Source organism: Protomyctophum bolini, assembly GCF_963924005.1.
Source record: "Protomyctophum bolini genome assembly, chromosome: 20".
NCBI classification, from domain to species: Eukaryota; Metazoa; Chordata; class Actinopteri; order Myctophiformes; family Myctophidae; genus Protomyctophum; species Protomyctophum bolini.
In genome coordinates, this window is record NC_137881.1 from 24,030,123 (window position 1) to 24,047,977 (window position 17,855).

The 17,855-nt window shown below is 51.4% G+C and overlaps 2 protein-coding genes across 2 annotated transcripts; both read right to left on the reverse strand.

Moving 5' to 3' along the window:
• Window positions 1-6,813: 6,813 nt before the first annotated feature.
• On the reverse strand, window positions 6,814-11,973 carry LOC308335266 (phospholipid-transporting ATPase ABCA3-like; the record flags this gene model as incomplete). The annotated part of the gene is made up of 1 exon (XM_080792284.1): window positions 6,814-11,973. One exon carries the CDS (start codon window positions 11,971-11,973, stop codon window positions 6,814-6,816), a length of 5,160 nt encoding a protein of 1,719 aa, XP_080648410.1.
• Window positions 11,974-13,145: 1,172 nt separating this feature from the next.
• LOC308335267 (26S proteasome non-ATPase regulatory subunit 5-like) lies at window positions 13,146-14,675 on the reverse strand (the record flags this gene model as incomplete). The annotated part of the gene is made up of 1 exon (XM_080792285.1): window positions 13,146-14,675. The coding sequence occupies one exon, from the start codon at window positions 14,673-14,675 to the stop codon at window positions 13,146-13,148; it is 1,530 nt and encodes a 509-aa protein (XP_080648411.1).
• Between the last annotated feature and the right edge of the window lie 3,180 nt (window positions 14,676-17,855).

The window sequence follows — 17,855 nt, forward strand, 5'->3', positions numbered from 1 at the left end:
AACACGCACGGCAATGCTTTCTTGCGCTCATGCACTCTTATTGTCGTTGATGAAGAGTATAGCAGCCTTTTAAAGAAACACAATTGACTTCCATTGTCCCTTCAGCACCATGGAGAGCGCAGCAGGAGCTGTTGGTGGAAAAAAGTATATAGCCTATATCTAATCAAATGTTGCTGTTGTTTTTTATAATGCAATGTAAGTAAATGTCCCGAATTCAAAATGTAGTCGAGTAAAAAAGTATAAAAGTATCGGCATCAAAATGTATGTACACTTAAAGACAAAGTACTCATATATTGCAGAATAATGTCCCATTTCACAAGTTCAAAATGTGTACAAAATCGTTTGAGAATAGCAGATCTACAAGCTCACAATGTGTCGCATCGCGAGGCATTGTATGGGCTTGTATAGATCTGCTATTTTCAAATGTCCAAAATATGTATATATAAGCCTTAATGTAGGCTATATGTTTTGCAATAAGTATCAATATAGGCTACTATAGTAACTAAAGTTTTTAAATGTTTGTAGTGGAGTAAAAGTATAGCCTATATTAATTGCCTCTGATATGTAGTGGAGTAGAAGTAAAATATTGGAAATTGGAAATGCTCATGTAAAGTACAGATACCTCAAAATTGTATACTTAAGGTACAGTACTTGAGTAAATGCACATAGTTACTACACACACACACACACACACACACACACACACACACACACACACACACACACACACACACACACACACACACACACACACACACACACACACACACACACACACACACACACACACACCACATGGTATACTGAAGAGGCCTACTTCTCCTATGATTGATTTATGACTACAGTATGTGTTGCTGGGTAGATTAACCTTGAATAATGCTGCTGCATTTGATGTCCTCTTCTTCCCCCTGCCCCTCTGTGGAATGCACACACGCATCCATACAGTTTCGCACCCACGCACGCATGCACGCATAACACTCATATTATACACAACTGATAATACTCATTTCATTTTTTGGGACAGCAGTGGAAATAACCTATCCTTTGTTTTGTATCCAATATCTATAATGAAACTATAGAGTGCTATGTGTACTTGAAATGCTAAGTTTCTGATTACAATGTTAAGTGTATTCCAGAGTTTTGGAGTCGACATAAAGCAAAACTTTCTCAGATGACATGGAGAGGTCTGGATGGTTAATGAACGATATTATTATTATTATTATGTTCATGTATAGAACAATACGGAGTACTCAAGTAAGTATACTTTTTATTAAATGTATAGTTACTTACTTCCCACTTGTGGTTGTTTAGCCTTGACCTTGACTCATGGTGGGTTCATTTGGTTCTGCTCGCTGCTACATGGCATTGCCCTTGACTCAGGATGGGTTCATTTGGTTCTGCTCGCTGCTACATGGCATTGGCCTTGACTCATGGTGGGTTCATTTGGTTCTGCTAGCTGCTACATGGCATTGGCCTTGACTCATGGTGGGTTCATTTGGTTCTGCTAGCTGCTACATGGCATTGGCCTTGACTCATGCTGGGTTCATTTGGTTCTGCTAGCTGCTACATGGCATTGGCCTTGACTCATGGTGGGTTCATTTGGTTCTGCTAGCTGCTACATGGCATTGGCCTTGACTCATGGTGGGTTCATTTGGTTCTGCTAGCTGCTACATGGCATTGGTCTTGACTCATGGTGGGTTCATTTGGTTCTGCTCGCTGTATACATGGCATTGCCCTTGACTCATGGTGGGTTCATTTGGTTCTGCTCGCTGCTACATGGCATTGGCCTTGACTCATGATCTATTCCTGTTCTCCATCCACATACAGTGGTGGGAAAACTATATACTCACATTCTTTACTTAAGTAAAAGTATCAATGCTGCAATGTAGAAATACTCAGAAAGTACTTAAAGTAGCCTATACCAAAAGTAAGTAAGTAAGTAATAATTATACAGGAGGTCCTCTTTCAAGTTTTCAAATCTATCAATGTTTTGAAAATAGCCAATATACAAGTTCATTGTGTGAGCTTGTAGATCTGCTATTTTCAAATGGCCAAAATGTGCGTGTAAATATATATATATATATATATATATATATGGCTGAATATATGTGCATAATGTTATATAGTATATAGTCTCAAATAATTGTAGTGGAGTAAAAGTACAATGTTTGCCTGAGATGTAGTGGAGTAGAAGTAAAGCTTTGAAATGTGGATATTCTCAAGTAAAGTATAGGCCTACATACACCACACCTCAAAACTGTACCTGAGTGCAGTACTACTACGTAAATGTACTTAGTTACTTTAAATCCCACCACCGTGCACATGTCCAACTGTCAATGGAACGTCCGCCTGGATGATTTAATAACCGTCCCGTGAATGGAAGCCTCTTGAGAATGCCTCACACCATTCTAGCTGTGTGTGTGTGTGTGTGTGTGTGTGTGTGTGTGTGTGTGTGTGTGTGTGTGTGTGTGTGTGTGTGTGTGTGTGTGTGTGTGTGTGTGTGTGTGTGTGTGTGTGTGTGTGTGTGTGTGTGTGTGTGTGTGTGTGTGTGTGCGTGCGTGCGTGCGTGCGTGCGTGCGTGCGTGTGTGTGTGTGTGTGTGTGTGCGCGTGCGTCTGCGTGCGAGTGTTGAAGTGTAGACATTATCGACATCCTGCCAACAGCTTAGCAGCTGCTGTGTCATATTGTAGAGACGCCAAACGGCCATGCCCCGGCCTATAGGACACGCCTATAGAGCAGTGGTTCCCAAACCTTTTCATGTCAAGGACCCCCACATTGACACGTATCAGCATTGCGACCCCCATTTGTACGTCTCTAGCAGTGATTTTCAACCATTTTCATTTCAAGGGCCCCCGTACAAATGGTTGGTTCCATTTGTACACTCTTTGCGTTACAGACCCATAAGGGTCCTGGTTCCTATATCATTTAGCTGGGGACCCCCTGGAACTCCCTCCCTCAAGGACCCCTGGGGGTCCCCGGACGCCACTTTGGGAACCACTGGCAGTGTTTCATATCAAGGCCCGTTGTTTATTTGGCATTTGAGCCACGGACCACCATTTGATGACATAGCCTCTCGGACCCAAAATTATGAATATAACATTCTGTCCACAATTCCATGCTGTATCTGTAGTGTTGGCACCATGAGGAGAGATACGAGGCAAATATAGCAATTCTTCTACATTTTCTAATTGTGTGGGTTCCAGAGGGTCCATTTCATTTGTATCACTCTTTGTATTTCTTTTGAAACACAACCAAAATACCTTCCTGTTTGCTGCTGCCTAGCCTGCCTTTGATTGAGTTACTTTTCTTTTTATATTTACATGCTGCACTTTATCTGTTGTTTTGACTTATTTTGTTGTTTCCTTTGCCTGATCTTCTGTGTAATAGCTCATTCAATTGCCTTGTTGTTGAACACGTGCAACCGCCCTGCCTTGCCTCTTGCCATTATTTATGTTAAGTATGTTTTTTGTAATACATGGTAGACATGAGTCACATGACAGAGCTTCATAGAAAGTGTTTTCCAGCCAATGACATGCAGGCTAGAGGTGTTAAAGGACGCTAACTGAACCAGAGCAACAAACAGGCTAAACTTAGCTCCACTATATTTGAGTCTGGTGACATGGTCGCTGAGGTCTTGGGTGGATAGATAGATACAGTTTCTGTCGGAGCCTGCTGCATTAAAACAGCAGGTGTTAAATCATGTCTCGTTCTTATTTAAAAAAGGCTTGGCGGGTATGTTAACAAGGGTTCCGCTTACCTACTGTAATATTACTTTAGACTGAAGCATGCTCTACACCTACTGTAATATAGACTGAAGCACGCTCTACGCAACTGAAGCATGCTCTACACCCACTGTAATATTACGTTAGAGTTTAGACTGAAGCATGCTCTAGTCTACACCCACTGTAATATTCCTTTAGAGTTTAGACTGAAGCATGCTCTAGTCTACACCCACTGTAATATTACGTTAGAGTTTAGACTGAAGCATGCTCTAGTCTACACCCACTGTAATATTACGTTAGAGTTTAGACTGAAGCATGCTCTACACCCACTGTAATATTACGTTAGAGTTTAGACTGAAGCATGCTCTACACCCACTGTAATATTACGTTAGAGTTTAGACTGAAGCATGCTCTACACCTACTGTAATATTACTTTAGAGTTTAGACTGAATCATGCTCTAGTCTACACCCACTGTAATATTACTTTAGAGTTTAGACTGAAGCATGCTCTACACCTACTGTAATATTACGTTAGAGTTTAGACTGAAGCATGCTCTACACCTACTGTAATATTACTTTAGAGTTTAGACTGAAGCATGCTCTACACCCACTGTAATATTACGTTAGAGTTTAGACTGAAGCATGCTCTACACCCACTGTAATATTACTTTAGAGTTTAGACTGAAGCATGCTCTACACCTACTGTAATATTACTTTAGCGTTTAGACTGAAGCATGCTCTACACCCACTGTAATATTACTTTAGAGTTTAGACTGAAGCATGCTCTAGTCTACACCTACTGTAATATTACTTTAGAGTTTAGACTGAAGCATGCTCTAGTCTACACCTACTGTAATATTACTTTAGAGTTTAGACTGAAGCATGCTCTACACCTACTGTAATATTACTTTAGAGTTTAGACTGAATCATACACCTACTGTAATATTACTTTAGAGTTTAGACTGAATCATACACCTACTGTAATATTACTTTAGAGTTTAGACTGAATCATACACCTACTGTAATATAGACTGAAGCATGCTCTACACCTACTGTAATATAGACTGAAGCATGCTCTACACCTGTAATGTCGTCGCTGACCGGTGGAAACTGGAAACCTTTTGTTTAATAGTTAGATTTCCCTATACTTTTGGCTGACACTCTTGTATGATGAATGGGAGCAATTCATTTTCAAAAAAACAAAAACTTAAAAAAATATGGAGCCCCAAAACACACTTACCCCCAGCGGTTCTTGTACTGTATGTGTGTAGGTTTAGGAATAAGGTTGGTTTAGGCATAGTTGTACTGAGGTTAAGTATAAGGCTCGGTTTAGGCATCGTTTTACTGAGGTTAAGTATAAGAATAAGGCTCAGTTTAGACATATAGTTTTACTTGGGTTACGTTTAGGAATACCTGGTGTCAACCGGTCCGAGGTCGCCGGATTTGACCCGGGGTGCCGGTGACCGTGTTTTGGACCGAGCGTTCTTGTGTTCACGTCTACTGCAGCTCTATAGGAAACCCTAAGCGAATTCCTTGTAAAAGCTATCCATCTCCCACTGCAAGGTGAGACATGCATCTTCTTCTAATAAAAGCTTCACTCAGGCCCCTTGCTCTCATCTCCATTCAGTCACGACGATGTGGGACCTGATACCGCAAACTCACAAAACCAGGTGATAACTAAACGCACTTCATTAGCTGTTGGAATAACATAGTGTGGCGTATATGGATGTGCAGTAAATAATGTTTAATGGGAAGACACAGAGAGCAACTGTAAACCATCTAGAATCATTATAATGATAATATAACATGCCATCTTTTACTGGCTCCTCTGGGGGGAAAAAAAACAAGCCAAAAGTTGCGGGACTTGGACTTGGCAACCTTGTTGGTGACACGTACGAGCTCTTTAGCATCTGTCACTGGTGGTGGTGTGCATGACTCAGTCTGGACTCACAGCAGGAGTGGCCAAGCGGCTCTCCACTGAGTACATCCATACTTACTGTAAGTACTGTACTTCTCTCGCCCCATTTCCTGTCAGCCTACTGTCTATCCCTCTATAAAAATATATAAAATAAAGGCGAAAGCCAAAAAATAAATAAATAAATAAATGTAATAGCAGATCTCTGGGTGCCGCTGGCCTAGTGGTCCAGGCCCATGCCACATAATGGCTCTGTCTGGCCTGACAGCGCGTTGCGTGTTCGAGTCCCGTTCATGATGACCTTTGCTGCGTGTCTCTCCCCTTCTCTCTCTCTCCCTCTTTCCTGTTGGTTTTCACTGTAAGGCACAAAAGCCAAAAACAAATATTAAAAAATGTATGTAGAGCTTAAGTGGTTAATGTATGTTTTGTACTAATAATCCAAATCTACAAAGTAACGAATAAGGTCCTCAAATAATTGTAGTGGAGTCAAAGTACAATATTTGCCTCTAAGATGTAGTGGAGTAGAAGTAAATGTATTGGAAATTGGAAATACTCTACCACCAAATTGTACTAGAGTATATTTAGTTACTTTACAACTGCACTTGGAGGACTTGTGCAAACACAATTCTTTTGCTGCTGAATGTTGTGACAGACAGGCCACTGTACAGGCCAAGACAAGACAGGACTTTTAAAAGGCTAGACACGGATGGACACATATTTTTGGACGTAACCTTAGGGACCCTTTGGGGTGAACATGACGAACCGTTGAGATGTTTGTAAGCGCTTATGCGTTTGTCTCTGAGGCTATATATATTTACAGGCAGGACTATCATTGGGAATGTGACATTGAAACTGAGAGTTTGTTATTGCAGAGTGCAGACACACAGACTAGGAGACTGTATATGTCCACCAGGTTTGATAGACGGTGGTTCTCAAACTGTTTCCATGTCAAGTGATATGTATATTTGGGTGCGGAACCCCATCTGAAAATAATTTGTGCATGCCGGGGTGCATTCATTCAAAAAATACTCAGGATATAGCACCACATACATTATACCTGTCATCTTTCGTAGCTGTATGGGGGGAAAACAACTTTTTTTTTAATACTCTTATACCTACTAGTGTAAGCAGGAATGAGTTACCCCAAAAAAATGCAGGCACTCATGCACTTTTTCTATTATACCGTCTCACCCGCCTCTTCCTGGATCTGGGCAAAGCCCAGGAACACTTGTTCCAGCGATATCTGGCTCACGCAGTAGTCTTCGACACGGTACTTCTCTTTGGCTGCCTCCATTGTCCCAAACACCTGTGCCCAGGTGACGGCCTTGTCGGTCAAGTGGTAGTGCACCGTGCCCTGGTGCTCGTCCTTCAGCGCACAGCCCGGAAAGGTGCTTTCGATGAAACGCTTGAAGCGCTGCAGGTTGCTCTCCTTCTCCTCCTGCTCCTCCGGGCCCACCTCCTCTATGTCGTCGTGGCGTGCCACCTTCACCTGCAGGGTGTAGCCGCCGCCGAACCTGCTCTTGAGATGCTGCGGACTGCCCAGACACTTCAGCCGACCATCCACCATGACGGCCAGCCTAGTGCACAGGGCCTCGCACTCCTCCATGTCGTGCGTCGTGACCACCACGGCCTTGCCGGAGTCTCTCGTGCGCACAACGGCGTCCCACAGCAGCCGCTTGGCCACGGGGTCCATGCCGGCTGATGGCTCGTCCAGGAAGACGACCGGAGGCCCACCGATCAGGGCCACGCCCGCACTCAGCTTCCTCTTGGTGCCGCCACTGTATGTGCCGACCAGCTTGTCGGCATGGGGCTCCAGCAGCAGCGACCGGAGGACGTTCCGTACGCAGCCGGACGCGCGCTTCTCCGGGATCCCCCTGAGCCTGGCGTACATGCGCAGCGTCTCCCGTCCCGTCATGTGGTCCAGGAGAGCGTTGAACTGGGGACAGTAGCCGATGCGCCGCTGCACCTCCTTGACGCCGCCCAGGACGCTGTGTCCGCCGACGTAGGCGTTCCCGGAGGTGACGATCTCGTCCCCAGTCAGCATCTTGAAGGTGGAGGTCTTCCCGGCGCCGTTGAAGCCCAGCAGGCCGAAGCACTCCCCTTTCCCCACGGCCAGAGACAGCCGGTCCACGGCCAGCAGAGTCCCTGAGCGGCCGTACGCCTTGCTGAGCTCCCTCAGTATGAGGGGGCTGTCGGCCGCGGACTCCACCGCAGGCTGGCACTCCAGGACCCTCGCCCTCTCCGCGGCCACGTCGGCGTCCTCCGGGAGCGGCACCGCGCCCGCTGGCGTAGCCGGGCGCCGCCACGTGACCCTTCTGCCCAGGAAGCGAAGGACGCTTTGTGCTTCGATGACGAAGAGCAACGCGATGAAGACCACGCCCTGCACGGAGAGAGACACTAAGAAACGGCCCACCCCAGGCTCAGACATGGACAAGTAGTTCTCCTGGTACTTGCGCAAGCCATTGGGGTACTCGCATATCATCTTCCATGTCATATCACCTCCCGCCTCAGGGCGGGAGGTGATATGACCTGCCGCCTCAGGGCGGGAGGTACAGAAGGAGGTGAGCTTGTAGTTGCGGTAGAACCACATGAAGGACATGCCCAAGCAGTAGTTGGGGAAGAACAGAAACATCCTGTTCAGTACTACCAACCAGTGGATATCAGTTATCAGGTAAGGCGGCAGGTAAGTTATCAGATCCAGGAGGAAACCAAAAAATGCGGTGACGGTGCCCAATATCACGTTGAGGGCGGTGAGGCACGTGTAGGCGGTGCCCGCCTTGTCGAACAGGAAGCTGAGCAGGTACACGAGGGGTATGACGGCCCAGCCGTACAGCATCAGGATCAGCAACACGTCCGCCAGGCGGTGGTCCCCCGCGAAGGCCTCGACCGCGAGTGCCCCGAACGCCCCCAACAAGACGACGCAGACCAGCAGGAAGTTCAGCAGGTCCCACAGCAGCGCAGAGAACCAGAAGTTGGCGAGGTAGAGGCCGCTGACCTGCTGGACGTGTCTGGACTTGACGGAGCGCTCGGTGACCAGCAGCAGGGCGAACGTGCTGGACAAGGACGCCATGCCGAACATCAGCATGACGGCGACGCCGAAGGCGATCGTTTGTTCCTGAACCAGTACATGATCTTGGCCATGGAGCTCGTCCGCGGCCTGCCGCGGCAAGGGCCAATTGCTTGTCTGGATGGAAGCACTGAGCCCGGCAACGCATTTGAACAGTGCGTTGTCCACCATCATGAGGGACGTGGCATGGGTGTGGTAGCCCTCGCCGCTGTAGTACGCCGTGGCCTCCGTAAAGCCGTCGCTGCTGTCGCGGAAGACGGCACCCACCACACACTGCTGGTCGAATGCCTGCGCCTTGGTCAGGATGTACTCGTGGAAGTCATTGACGGGGACGATCTGATCCGATTGTTTTACCTGGGAGGCGTATGCCTCTGCCAAGGCAGCTGCCTGCTGGTCACCATGGACCACCACAGGGACTCTGGGGTAGCCATAGAGGCTGAGACCCAGGCTCAGGGGTGGATGCTCAGGTGTGGGGTCCACAAACATGGCCACGGGTATCATGAAGATGAGGGGTACCAGGAACTGGGCCACCACCAACTTCCAGTTTCTCCAGGTGTACAGTGCTCTTTTCAGGAACATGGCGTAGAACTGCTGCATGCATAACCCGAGCCCCGTGTTGAGCTTGGTGTCCTCTGAGCCGAGCATCTGGCCGTCAGTGAGGTCGGTGACGTCGGTCGTTCCGGCGTCCTCTGCGGTCGTCTGCGGTCGAGGGGGAATCCTTTGCTGGTTCTGCAGCACAGGCATCTGAATGGCCTGGATGTCCAAACTGGAATCGGCCAGTTTACCCACTCTGAGGAACACTTCCTCCATGGTGGTTATGGAGGCTCCATAGCTGGCAACACCCAAACGCTCCCTGTCCGCCTCCAGCTCGGCAAACAGCGACTCAAACCTCCCGACACTCTCCTTGGGCAAAACGTAGGAGAGCTCCGCCCCCACGTTGCTCTCCAGCATGGCGTCTGGGACGTGTGCGTGGACCCGACGGGTGATCTCGGACACGTCGCAGTGTGCCCGAGCGTCCTTCACGATGGCCACGTGGTAACCGGCACCGTACTTGCTCTTGAGGAAGAGCGGCGAGCCGCAGCACCGCAGCTCCCCTCCGCTCATGATGGCCACGCGGTCGCCCAGCCGGTCGGCCTCGTCCATGAAGTGCGTGGTGATCACGACGGTGCGCCCGCGCTTCTCCCCCTGCAGCAGGTCCCAGATGGCTCGCCGTGCGGACACGTCCATGCCCGACGTGGGCTCGTCCAGCAGCACCGCCTTGGAGCCGCCGCTCAGGGCGACGCCGATCGACATCTTCCTCTTCATGCCACCGGAGAGGGCGCTGGCGAGGGCGTGCCGCTTGTCCCCCAGGTTCAGGACGCCGAGCATGCGGTCCACGTCGGCCGGGATCTGGTCTCGGGGGAGGCCCTTCAGGTGCGCGTAGAAGAGCAGGTGCTCGCCGACAGTCAGGTCGTCGAACAGGATGTCGTGTTGGGGACAGAAGCCTAGGCTGCGGCGGATCAGGGCCATGTCGCGACGAATGTCGTAGCCGTTGATGCGGGCCTGACCGCTGGTGGGCGGGAACAGGCCGGTCAGCATGGACAGTGTGGTGGTCTTCCCGGCCCCGTTGTGACCCAGCAGCACGGTGATCTGTCCCTCGAACATGTTCACCGTGAGGTCCCGCACGGCCTGCCGCCGCCGTGTCCCGTCGCCTGCGTTGAATTCCTTGGTCAGGTGTTTGATGGAGACCCCGGGGACCAGTCCGGTGGGTTCCTCCTCCATGAACTCGCCCCTGGCGGTGGCGGAGGCGCTCTCCCCCACCTCTTCCTCGTTCCCGCCGAGCGGAGTCGTGCGGGGGCTGCCGCGCCAGTAGGAGGCTGTGGCGAAGAAGTGGTACGGCAGCGGCACGCCGTACTCGCCGGGGAAGACGGCCTCCACGTACCACCCCACGAGGGCGTACAGCGAGGCGTCCAGCAGCAGCATGCCCAATACCCACGCCAGGGACACATCACGGTCCACCGACACCGACTGGAACAGGCCGGACCACCGGATGCCCGTGCCTTTGCCTTCGAATGCGGCGAAGAGCTCGGCACCCATGGCCATGGCCACGTTGGAGATGAGGCAGGCGGGGGTCTTCCGGCCGCGGCTCAGGAACACGTGAGGCAAGTAGCTCAGGGTGTAGATGAGGCCGGCCGCCCACGCCGCCACGTGGGCCCGTGAGAAGAAGGTGCTGATCATGAAGCTGAAGTTGACGGTGGCCACGGCGGAGACCAGCAGGAAGAGCAGCAGCAGCGTGGGGTCGCTGTGGTTCAGCACTGCTGTGCTGACCCCGTTGGCGCGGCCCCACCGGTACTCAATGGGAACGCGCAGGAGCACCGTGACCAGGACGACAGAGACGGAGAGGCCGAGGAACGACGCGAGGAACCAGGCGCTCCAGTGGAGCCAGTTGCTGACGCCCATCATGCGCATGTACTCCCTGAGCTTGCTCTCCTTCTCCTGCACCAGGGCCCGCACCGCGTTGACCGAGGCGTAGTAGAAGCCGAACACCGGCAGCAGCGGCAAGATGTACACGCTGTACAACGCGAAATAGTCTGCCCTGTACGCCGGGTCAGGGAAGCGGGACAGGAGCACTTTGGTCCGGTTCAGCAGGGAATCTGCCAAAGCTTTGTTGTAGAAGCGCATGACGGCCCGGTCTACCGCATGTTGCACCAGCAGAAAGTCCTTGTAATCAGAAGGCCGGTTGCGTCCCCGCTGCGGGAACAGGGGAAACAGCCTGTCTGTGTGCCAGCTGTTGGAGTAGCCTAACCGCAGATGATAGCTCACCTGCGGGGGTAGCAGTTCCTCATCGTTGCGACGGAAGGAATCTTTGAACACCACGGCGGCGTAGACCTTCGCTGAGTCAGGATCGTTCCTCACGTAGTCTTCGAGCTGCTGCTCCGTGTCGAACCAGAGTGGTTCGACACGGAGCTCCTGGTATCCCGCAAAGCCACTCAGGCTGACCTGAACATCTTCTGCTACCTGCCGCACCGCTTTGGAGCCACCTGGCACGTAGGCCAAGCTTATGTTTGTCGAAGGACGCCAAAGCCTCTGGGACATTAGCTGCTCAAAAGAGATATTGCTATAGACCTCTTGTTCTATATCTTCCCCGGGCGGAGCATTCCAGCGCAAGAAAACGAGTACGCCCGCGAACAGCAGAGGCAGGGCCATTTCACACATGGTCGCCAGGATCCGACGTTTCCGCAGCACATAGTTCTTCCACAGCAGTAAGCCCAACTGCCGCGTGAGACTCATTGTCACCGTCAGTCGGAGATATTAAATAATTAAATGACCGAAGTGGTGGTTTGACAGATGGAGCAGCAGGTAGGAAACGGCTCGCCCATCTACTGCAGTATGAATCGGCAAGCTAACGCGAATGTATAACGTGTGTGAGAGAAAGAGAGCGCAAACACCAACTTTATACACAACATGTAGCGCTTGTAGGCCATCACGATCAAAATGACGCCGGTATAGGCTGTCACGTCTACCGTGACGTCAGCCTTGCATTCGCTATTCTATGATGTCCTCAGCCTATAAGTAATTACATTTGGTGACAGACTAGTACAGAAGCATTAGAAGCATACTATTGTATTTGATTAGTTATTATATATTATAGTTATTATATTTGTAACTGAAGCCGACATTTTAGCATAACTAAACATACTCAAATCAAATTTATAAAGGGATTACGTTATATTTATTTCACTCTGAGGTAAGCTTTTTGGTTTTGGAGTGAGTGTGTCATGAGGACACAAATGGCACGAATACTAGGAATAAGCCACCTTTGTTCACAACATAGACTAGCACAGCCATACGTGTCCTCGTTGCTCACGTAAGGCCTCCTGCACGAATACACACACCTGTCGACATGCGGCAGTATTAAAACCATTCGCAGAGAAATGTGTGGTGCGAGTGGTGACTTTCTTCAGCTCATTTAAATATAAAAACATTTCTTTAAGAGTGAAGAGAGCTGTCCAGCAGTCCAAATATTATTAAAATAAATTTCAGAATGGTATACCTGAGGCCTACCATAACCGGCCTCAGGCCTGAGGCCAGTTATAGTACGTTTTTGGTCATCAAATGGTGGTCCATGGCTCAAATGCTGAAAAGGTAATAATGGACCTTGATATGAAAAGGGTTGAAAATCACAGATCTATAGAACAAGAACGGCATTGTCAGTGTCAATACGATGCATGTGCACCAGTGAAGAAGCTATGCCATTTTTGTCCGTGAATTACCGTCTGCACCACAGCGATTTCGATTTGTAAGAGAAAACAAAATGACACAATTAAGTGATAAAACCTTTGTGCAAGGCCCTTTCTCCCCTGTTCACCATAGAGTAAATCTTATGACAAAAAAATGTCCCAACGTGACCAGAACACCCAGAGAGGGATGCCGGGCTCCGTGTGGCTCGGTCGCACGTGATATCACTCTGCTTCCTCTGTGGCGACCGCCGCCCCAGCCAGAACGTAGTAGGGCCCTTCTCTGAGGTAGCTCTTCAGATGCAGGTAATGCTGGCTGCCCAAGACACTCGCCGCCGTCGGCGAGTTTGCGAGCGCCTTCACCAGTTTGAACTTGGCGTCCTTCACCTCCTTAGTTCTTCCCGTGGCACGGTCCACGACGAACTCCATGAACCCCGGGGTGCCGATCATCACCCGCTGAGCCCAGGGCTGAGGTGCGACGGCCGCGAGCACGCGAAACGCCGCGCAGCTCAGCTCGGGGAAGGGCTGCGCGGCGACCTTGGCCATCATGTCCATCGTATTGTCCGCCATGAGGCGGAACCAGGACTCAGTCAGAGCCAAGAGGTCCGGCTGGGCCTGCTGCTCCCGCAGGCCGAGCAGACGCGCGGCGCACTCCAGGCAGCGGACTCGCATTTCCGTGGCTCCGGACGCGGCCAGCCGACCCATTCTGGACAGCACCGCCGCAAACTTCTCTACCGCCCCCTGCAGGACCCGTTTGCCCTCGGCGTCAGATCCAAGCAGCCCCAGAGTGTCCAGCGCCACGCCGGTCATGGCGGGGTCCGGGCCCATGGCCATCTCGAACACCTTGTCCTGGAAGGCCGGGTAGCGCTCGCACACTCGCCGGGGCCCTTCCGCCACGGCCAGCGTGCCGAAAAACGTCACCAGACCGGGCAGGTACAGAGAGGAGAACGCGTCGGCATCGGCTCCTTGGATCATGCCGGAGAACTTGTCCATGATGCCGTGCAGCGTGAGGAACTGCCGCCCGTGCCGGCTGTGGGCTAACGTGGTCACCATATCAACGGCCGTGGCCCTGATCAGAACGTCGTCTCCGGTCAACTCGTCCAGCAGTGGAGAGAGGACGCCGCTGTCGGCGCAGTGACAGAGAGCAGCGGCCGACGTGGACGCCACGCCGATGGCCAGCTCGTACACTCTGCACCTGGGAACGCCGCCCGCCGCCATCACCTCCTTTATGCCGTCCAGGAGGCTGCCCTGGGAAAACAAGGCTTCCAAACCGCCCTCGGACCGGCTCAGTTTGACCAGGGAGCCGACCGCCTCCTTCGCCACGCTCATCTCCTCCACGCCGACGCAGCGGACCACTTCGCGGAGGACCTCGTCGTGGTTCTTCAGGAGTTCGGCGGCCGCCTCGCCGTCGCCCGTCATCCGGCTCACCTGCGTCAGGGCCAGCGCCCTGACGGCGGCGACGGGGTGGACCAGGCCGGCCCGCAGCTCCGACCGGAGCGTGCGGGCCGCGTGAACGGGACTGAGCGCCGGGAGCGCGTGGCGGAGGATGTCGGCGCACAGCTCGATCTGTTCCCCGTCGCTCGTGTGCAGGAGGGAGAAGATTGCGTCGAGCCACCGCCTGTCGCGAACGACGATGTCCCTCAGGCCGCTGGCCGGCACGGATAAAATGGCCGTTTTCAGGTTCCGCAGTTGCTCGACGGGATTGTCAGCAACGCCGGAGATGTTCTCCAGCAAGCTCTCAATGGAAGACGCCATGTTTAAGTGATTAGTGCTAGAGATGGGACATTAAGCGTGATCTAGTAACACAATTAGTAAACATGCAGCACCACCTTTTAATGCTGCTCAGAGCTTTGCAGTGATGTCACACATGTTAACTGTTACCAGCATGCCTAATAACATCGATTTGTGCAGGCCGGCAGGCCTGCTTTTAGTTGTTATTTGCACACAGTGGTGGAAAAAATACATTCTTTACATACGGCAAGTAAAAGTATTAATACTGCAATATTGGAATATAGCAGATCTACAAGCTCCAATGTTCGCACACTCGAATGTAAAGTCTCCAGTTTAAAGCTTCTCTTCAGTATTTGTATGACACTGATTTACTACGACACTATGGCACATTATGAAGCACCCCTTAAACTCTGAGAGTGCACGAATGACACCAAATCGACCCGTAAAGGTCCATATTGACTATTCAAAAATATCTCGTACAAGCTTGTACAGCTGCTAGCAGTTAGTTAATCATCAGCCTGTTTAAAAGGCGACCACGCTAGTGTTATTCCCACTGCTAAGAAAATACCATTGACAATTAATGGAGAATTGACATATAGTTCGATGATGAAAGCGAATAGATTTTTTAAAATCTAGTTATATACTTTTATCTAGAAACTCCGTTCCAACTGTACAACTTTCGGCCTACTTTAGGATATAGAGAAAGAAATCATTTTGAATTAGAATTTTACTTTTAGAGATATTTTAGAGATACTAGTTTTATTTTAAATATTCTCTTCTGGGGGTCCCTATAGCACAAAACATTTTCAGATGGGAGTCTGTGGCCAAATACATACATTTGGTGGTCCTTGACATTTGCAGTGGTAAAAAGTAACCAAGTACAGTGCTGCACTTAAAGGACCACTTCACCACTTTTCTACCTATCTTGATATAATTGTCCTAGTTAATGTTCATGACAAAATGCCACAATTGTTTTCCACTCTGTCTGTGTCTCATGGGAGGGCTGTGGGCAGTTCATACGCCCGTCCACCAGTAACAACATCGATGGGGAATCCAAGCTAATAGAAACGTCAGGCTGAAAAGTTGCAATGTGATATTGGAAGGCATCGTTCTCACGATAATATACAAATCTAAATATTAAAAAATATATATAATCTTGTTTAAAAAAAATCTGCGTAACGATGATGTTACTGCCACTGGTGGATGGGATTCTGAACTGCTCACAGCCCTCCTATGAGACACGAGATCTTATTGATGGTCGTGTCATGGATATCAATATGCTTACGTAGACGAGTGTTTCACCACACCTCTCGTCAAGCAGATAAGGTCATAATCAAGCCCCGAACTGGGCCTAAAACATGAACGTGCATCGCACCAACGGCGGTGCTCATTCATGACTCGCACGCACGAACGACTCGCGGCCAAAATGGGCTTGGGGCCACCACTTTGCCAACCCGGAAGAAGGGGTGAAATGGAAGTATGCGCTGGGTGAGCAACTCCATGTAAGTGGATGGGAGGGGAATTCCGTTGCCGTCTCTATTATTTATAACTATATGGTCATATGATCGCAGTATGAGAATCCACTGGTCTAGTTAGTTGACGGTGTAGGGATGTCCCTCTGGTCTAGTTGGTGGTGTACGGATGTCCCTCTGGTCTAGTTGGTGGTGTAGGGATGTCCCTCTGGTCTAGTTGGTGGTGTATGGATGTCCCTCGGGTATGAGGGAGAGGAAGAAGGCAGTGATGAAGGTCCAGATGGCGGTGAGGAAGCTGCGAGGAGCTTGTTGGACGGTCTCACCGGCGTCATGGCCGTTTCCCTCCGAGCCTCCTTCGCCACCGCTGCCGCCACCCGCCGCCAGCTGCGCCGCTTCCCCAAGCGCGTCCTGGCGAGTCTCGGCCTCCTCGCCGGGAGCCCGGCCCCTCTCTCCTCCTCCTCCTCCCCCCGGGTTCTGCTGCTGCTGCTCGGGCCTGAAGGGGAACCAGGCGTTCTGCTGCAGGTAGACCAGCAGCATGGCGCCCGCCACGATGACCAGCAGGCTGGCCGACGACGAGAAGTACATGATGCTGAGCAGCACGCACACGTTGGACATCGTGTACAGCCGCTCCAGCCAGTCGGTGCCCGGCGCCGGCTCGCCCCCCGCGTTGGCGGCGACCTGCTGCTGCCGCCGTGGCGCGGCGTTGGCCCGGATGTCCCAGCGGGCCGGCGCGGGGTCGGGCCCTGACAACGACGGCTGCCGCACGGCCCCGCTGGGCTCGGCGGGGGATGCGAGGGAGGAGCTCGGGGGCGCCTGGGAGGAGGAGGAGGCGGCGGCGGCCGTCGTGGCCACTTGCTGTTGTATGTAGTAGTGCCAGGCGTACATCTGCTGCCACCACAGCATCTGCACGGGCACGTAGGGCCCGCCGCCAGTGGGAGCTTCCGCGTTGTTGTCGTCCCCCCGGAAAACGGGACCCCGTGCTCCGTGCGGCGGCCACGGCACGCCAGTGGGAGCTGTCGTCGGATGGTCTGGGGTGTACTGGGGCAGCTGGACAGCAGGAGAAGTGGCGAGGGTCCGGAGGGAGGCGTTGACCAGGCGCATCATGTACTCGTCCTGCTTCCTGAGCACGTCTCGGAGCTGTGGGTGGTCCCGCAGGCCTGCAGGCCCGCCTGGGTGCACACCGGGCCCGCCTGGGTGCACACCGGGCCCGCCTGGGTGCACACCGGGCCCGCCTGGGTGCACACCGGGCCCGCCTGGGTGCACACCGGGCCCGCCTGGGTGCACACCGGGCCGGGCGGCGGAGGACGATTCGCCGGGGTGGGAGTCAGACATGCTGCTCTTTTGGCGTTCTTCGTTATTTAACTCTTTGGGCCCCGCCTACACTGCCTTATAAAGGCTCTCGCCGTCCCACGTTGTCGGTTTACGACATGCTCGCAGGCAGAGAGAATTCAGTGCTGTGATTGGACAGTGTTTGTTTGCTGATTCGGCCAAAGTTTGGCTAACACAACCTATAGAGGACGCTGCCAGGGCTGGGTTTATTATCTCTGCCAGTCCAAATATGGACTTCCACACATTGTCTACCTCTATACTAGGAATTCAATGGTGTCAGAATGTTCAGCCACAGCCATTTGTTGTTGAATATTACGACATATGCCTGAAGATTTTTAATGTTTGTTTAGAGCGTTTGCCAGCCAAGTCAATGGACTTTAATGTTTATTTAGGGCAGTAAATG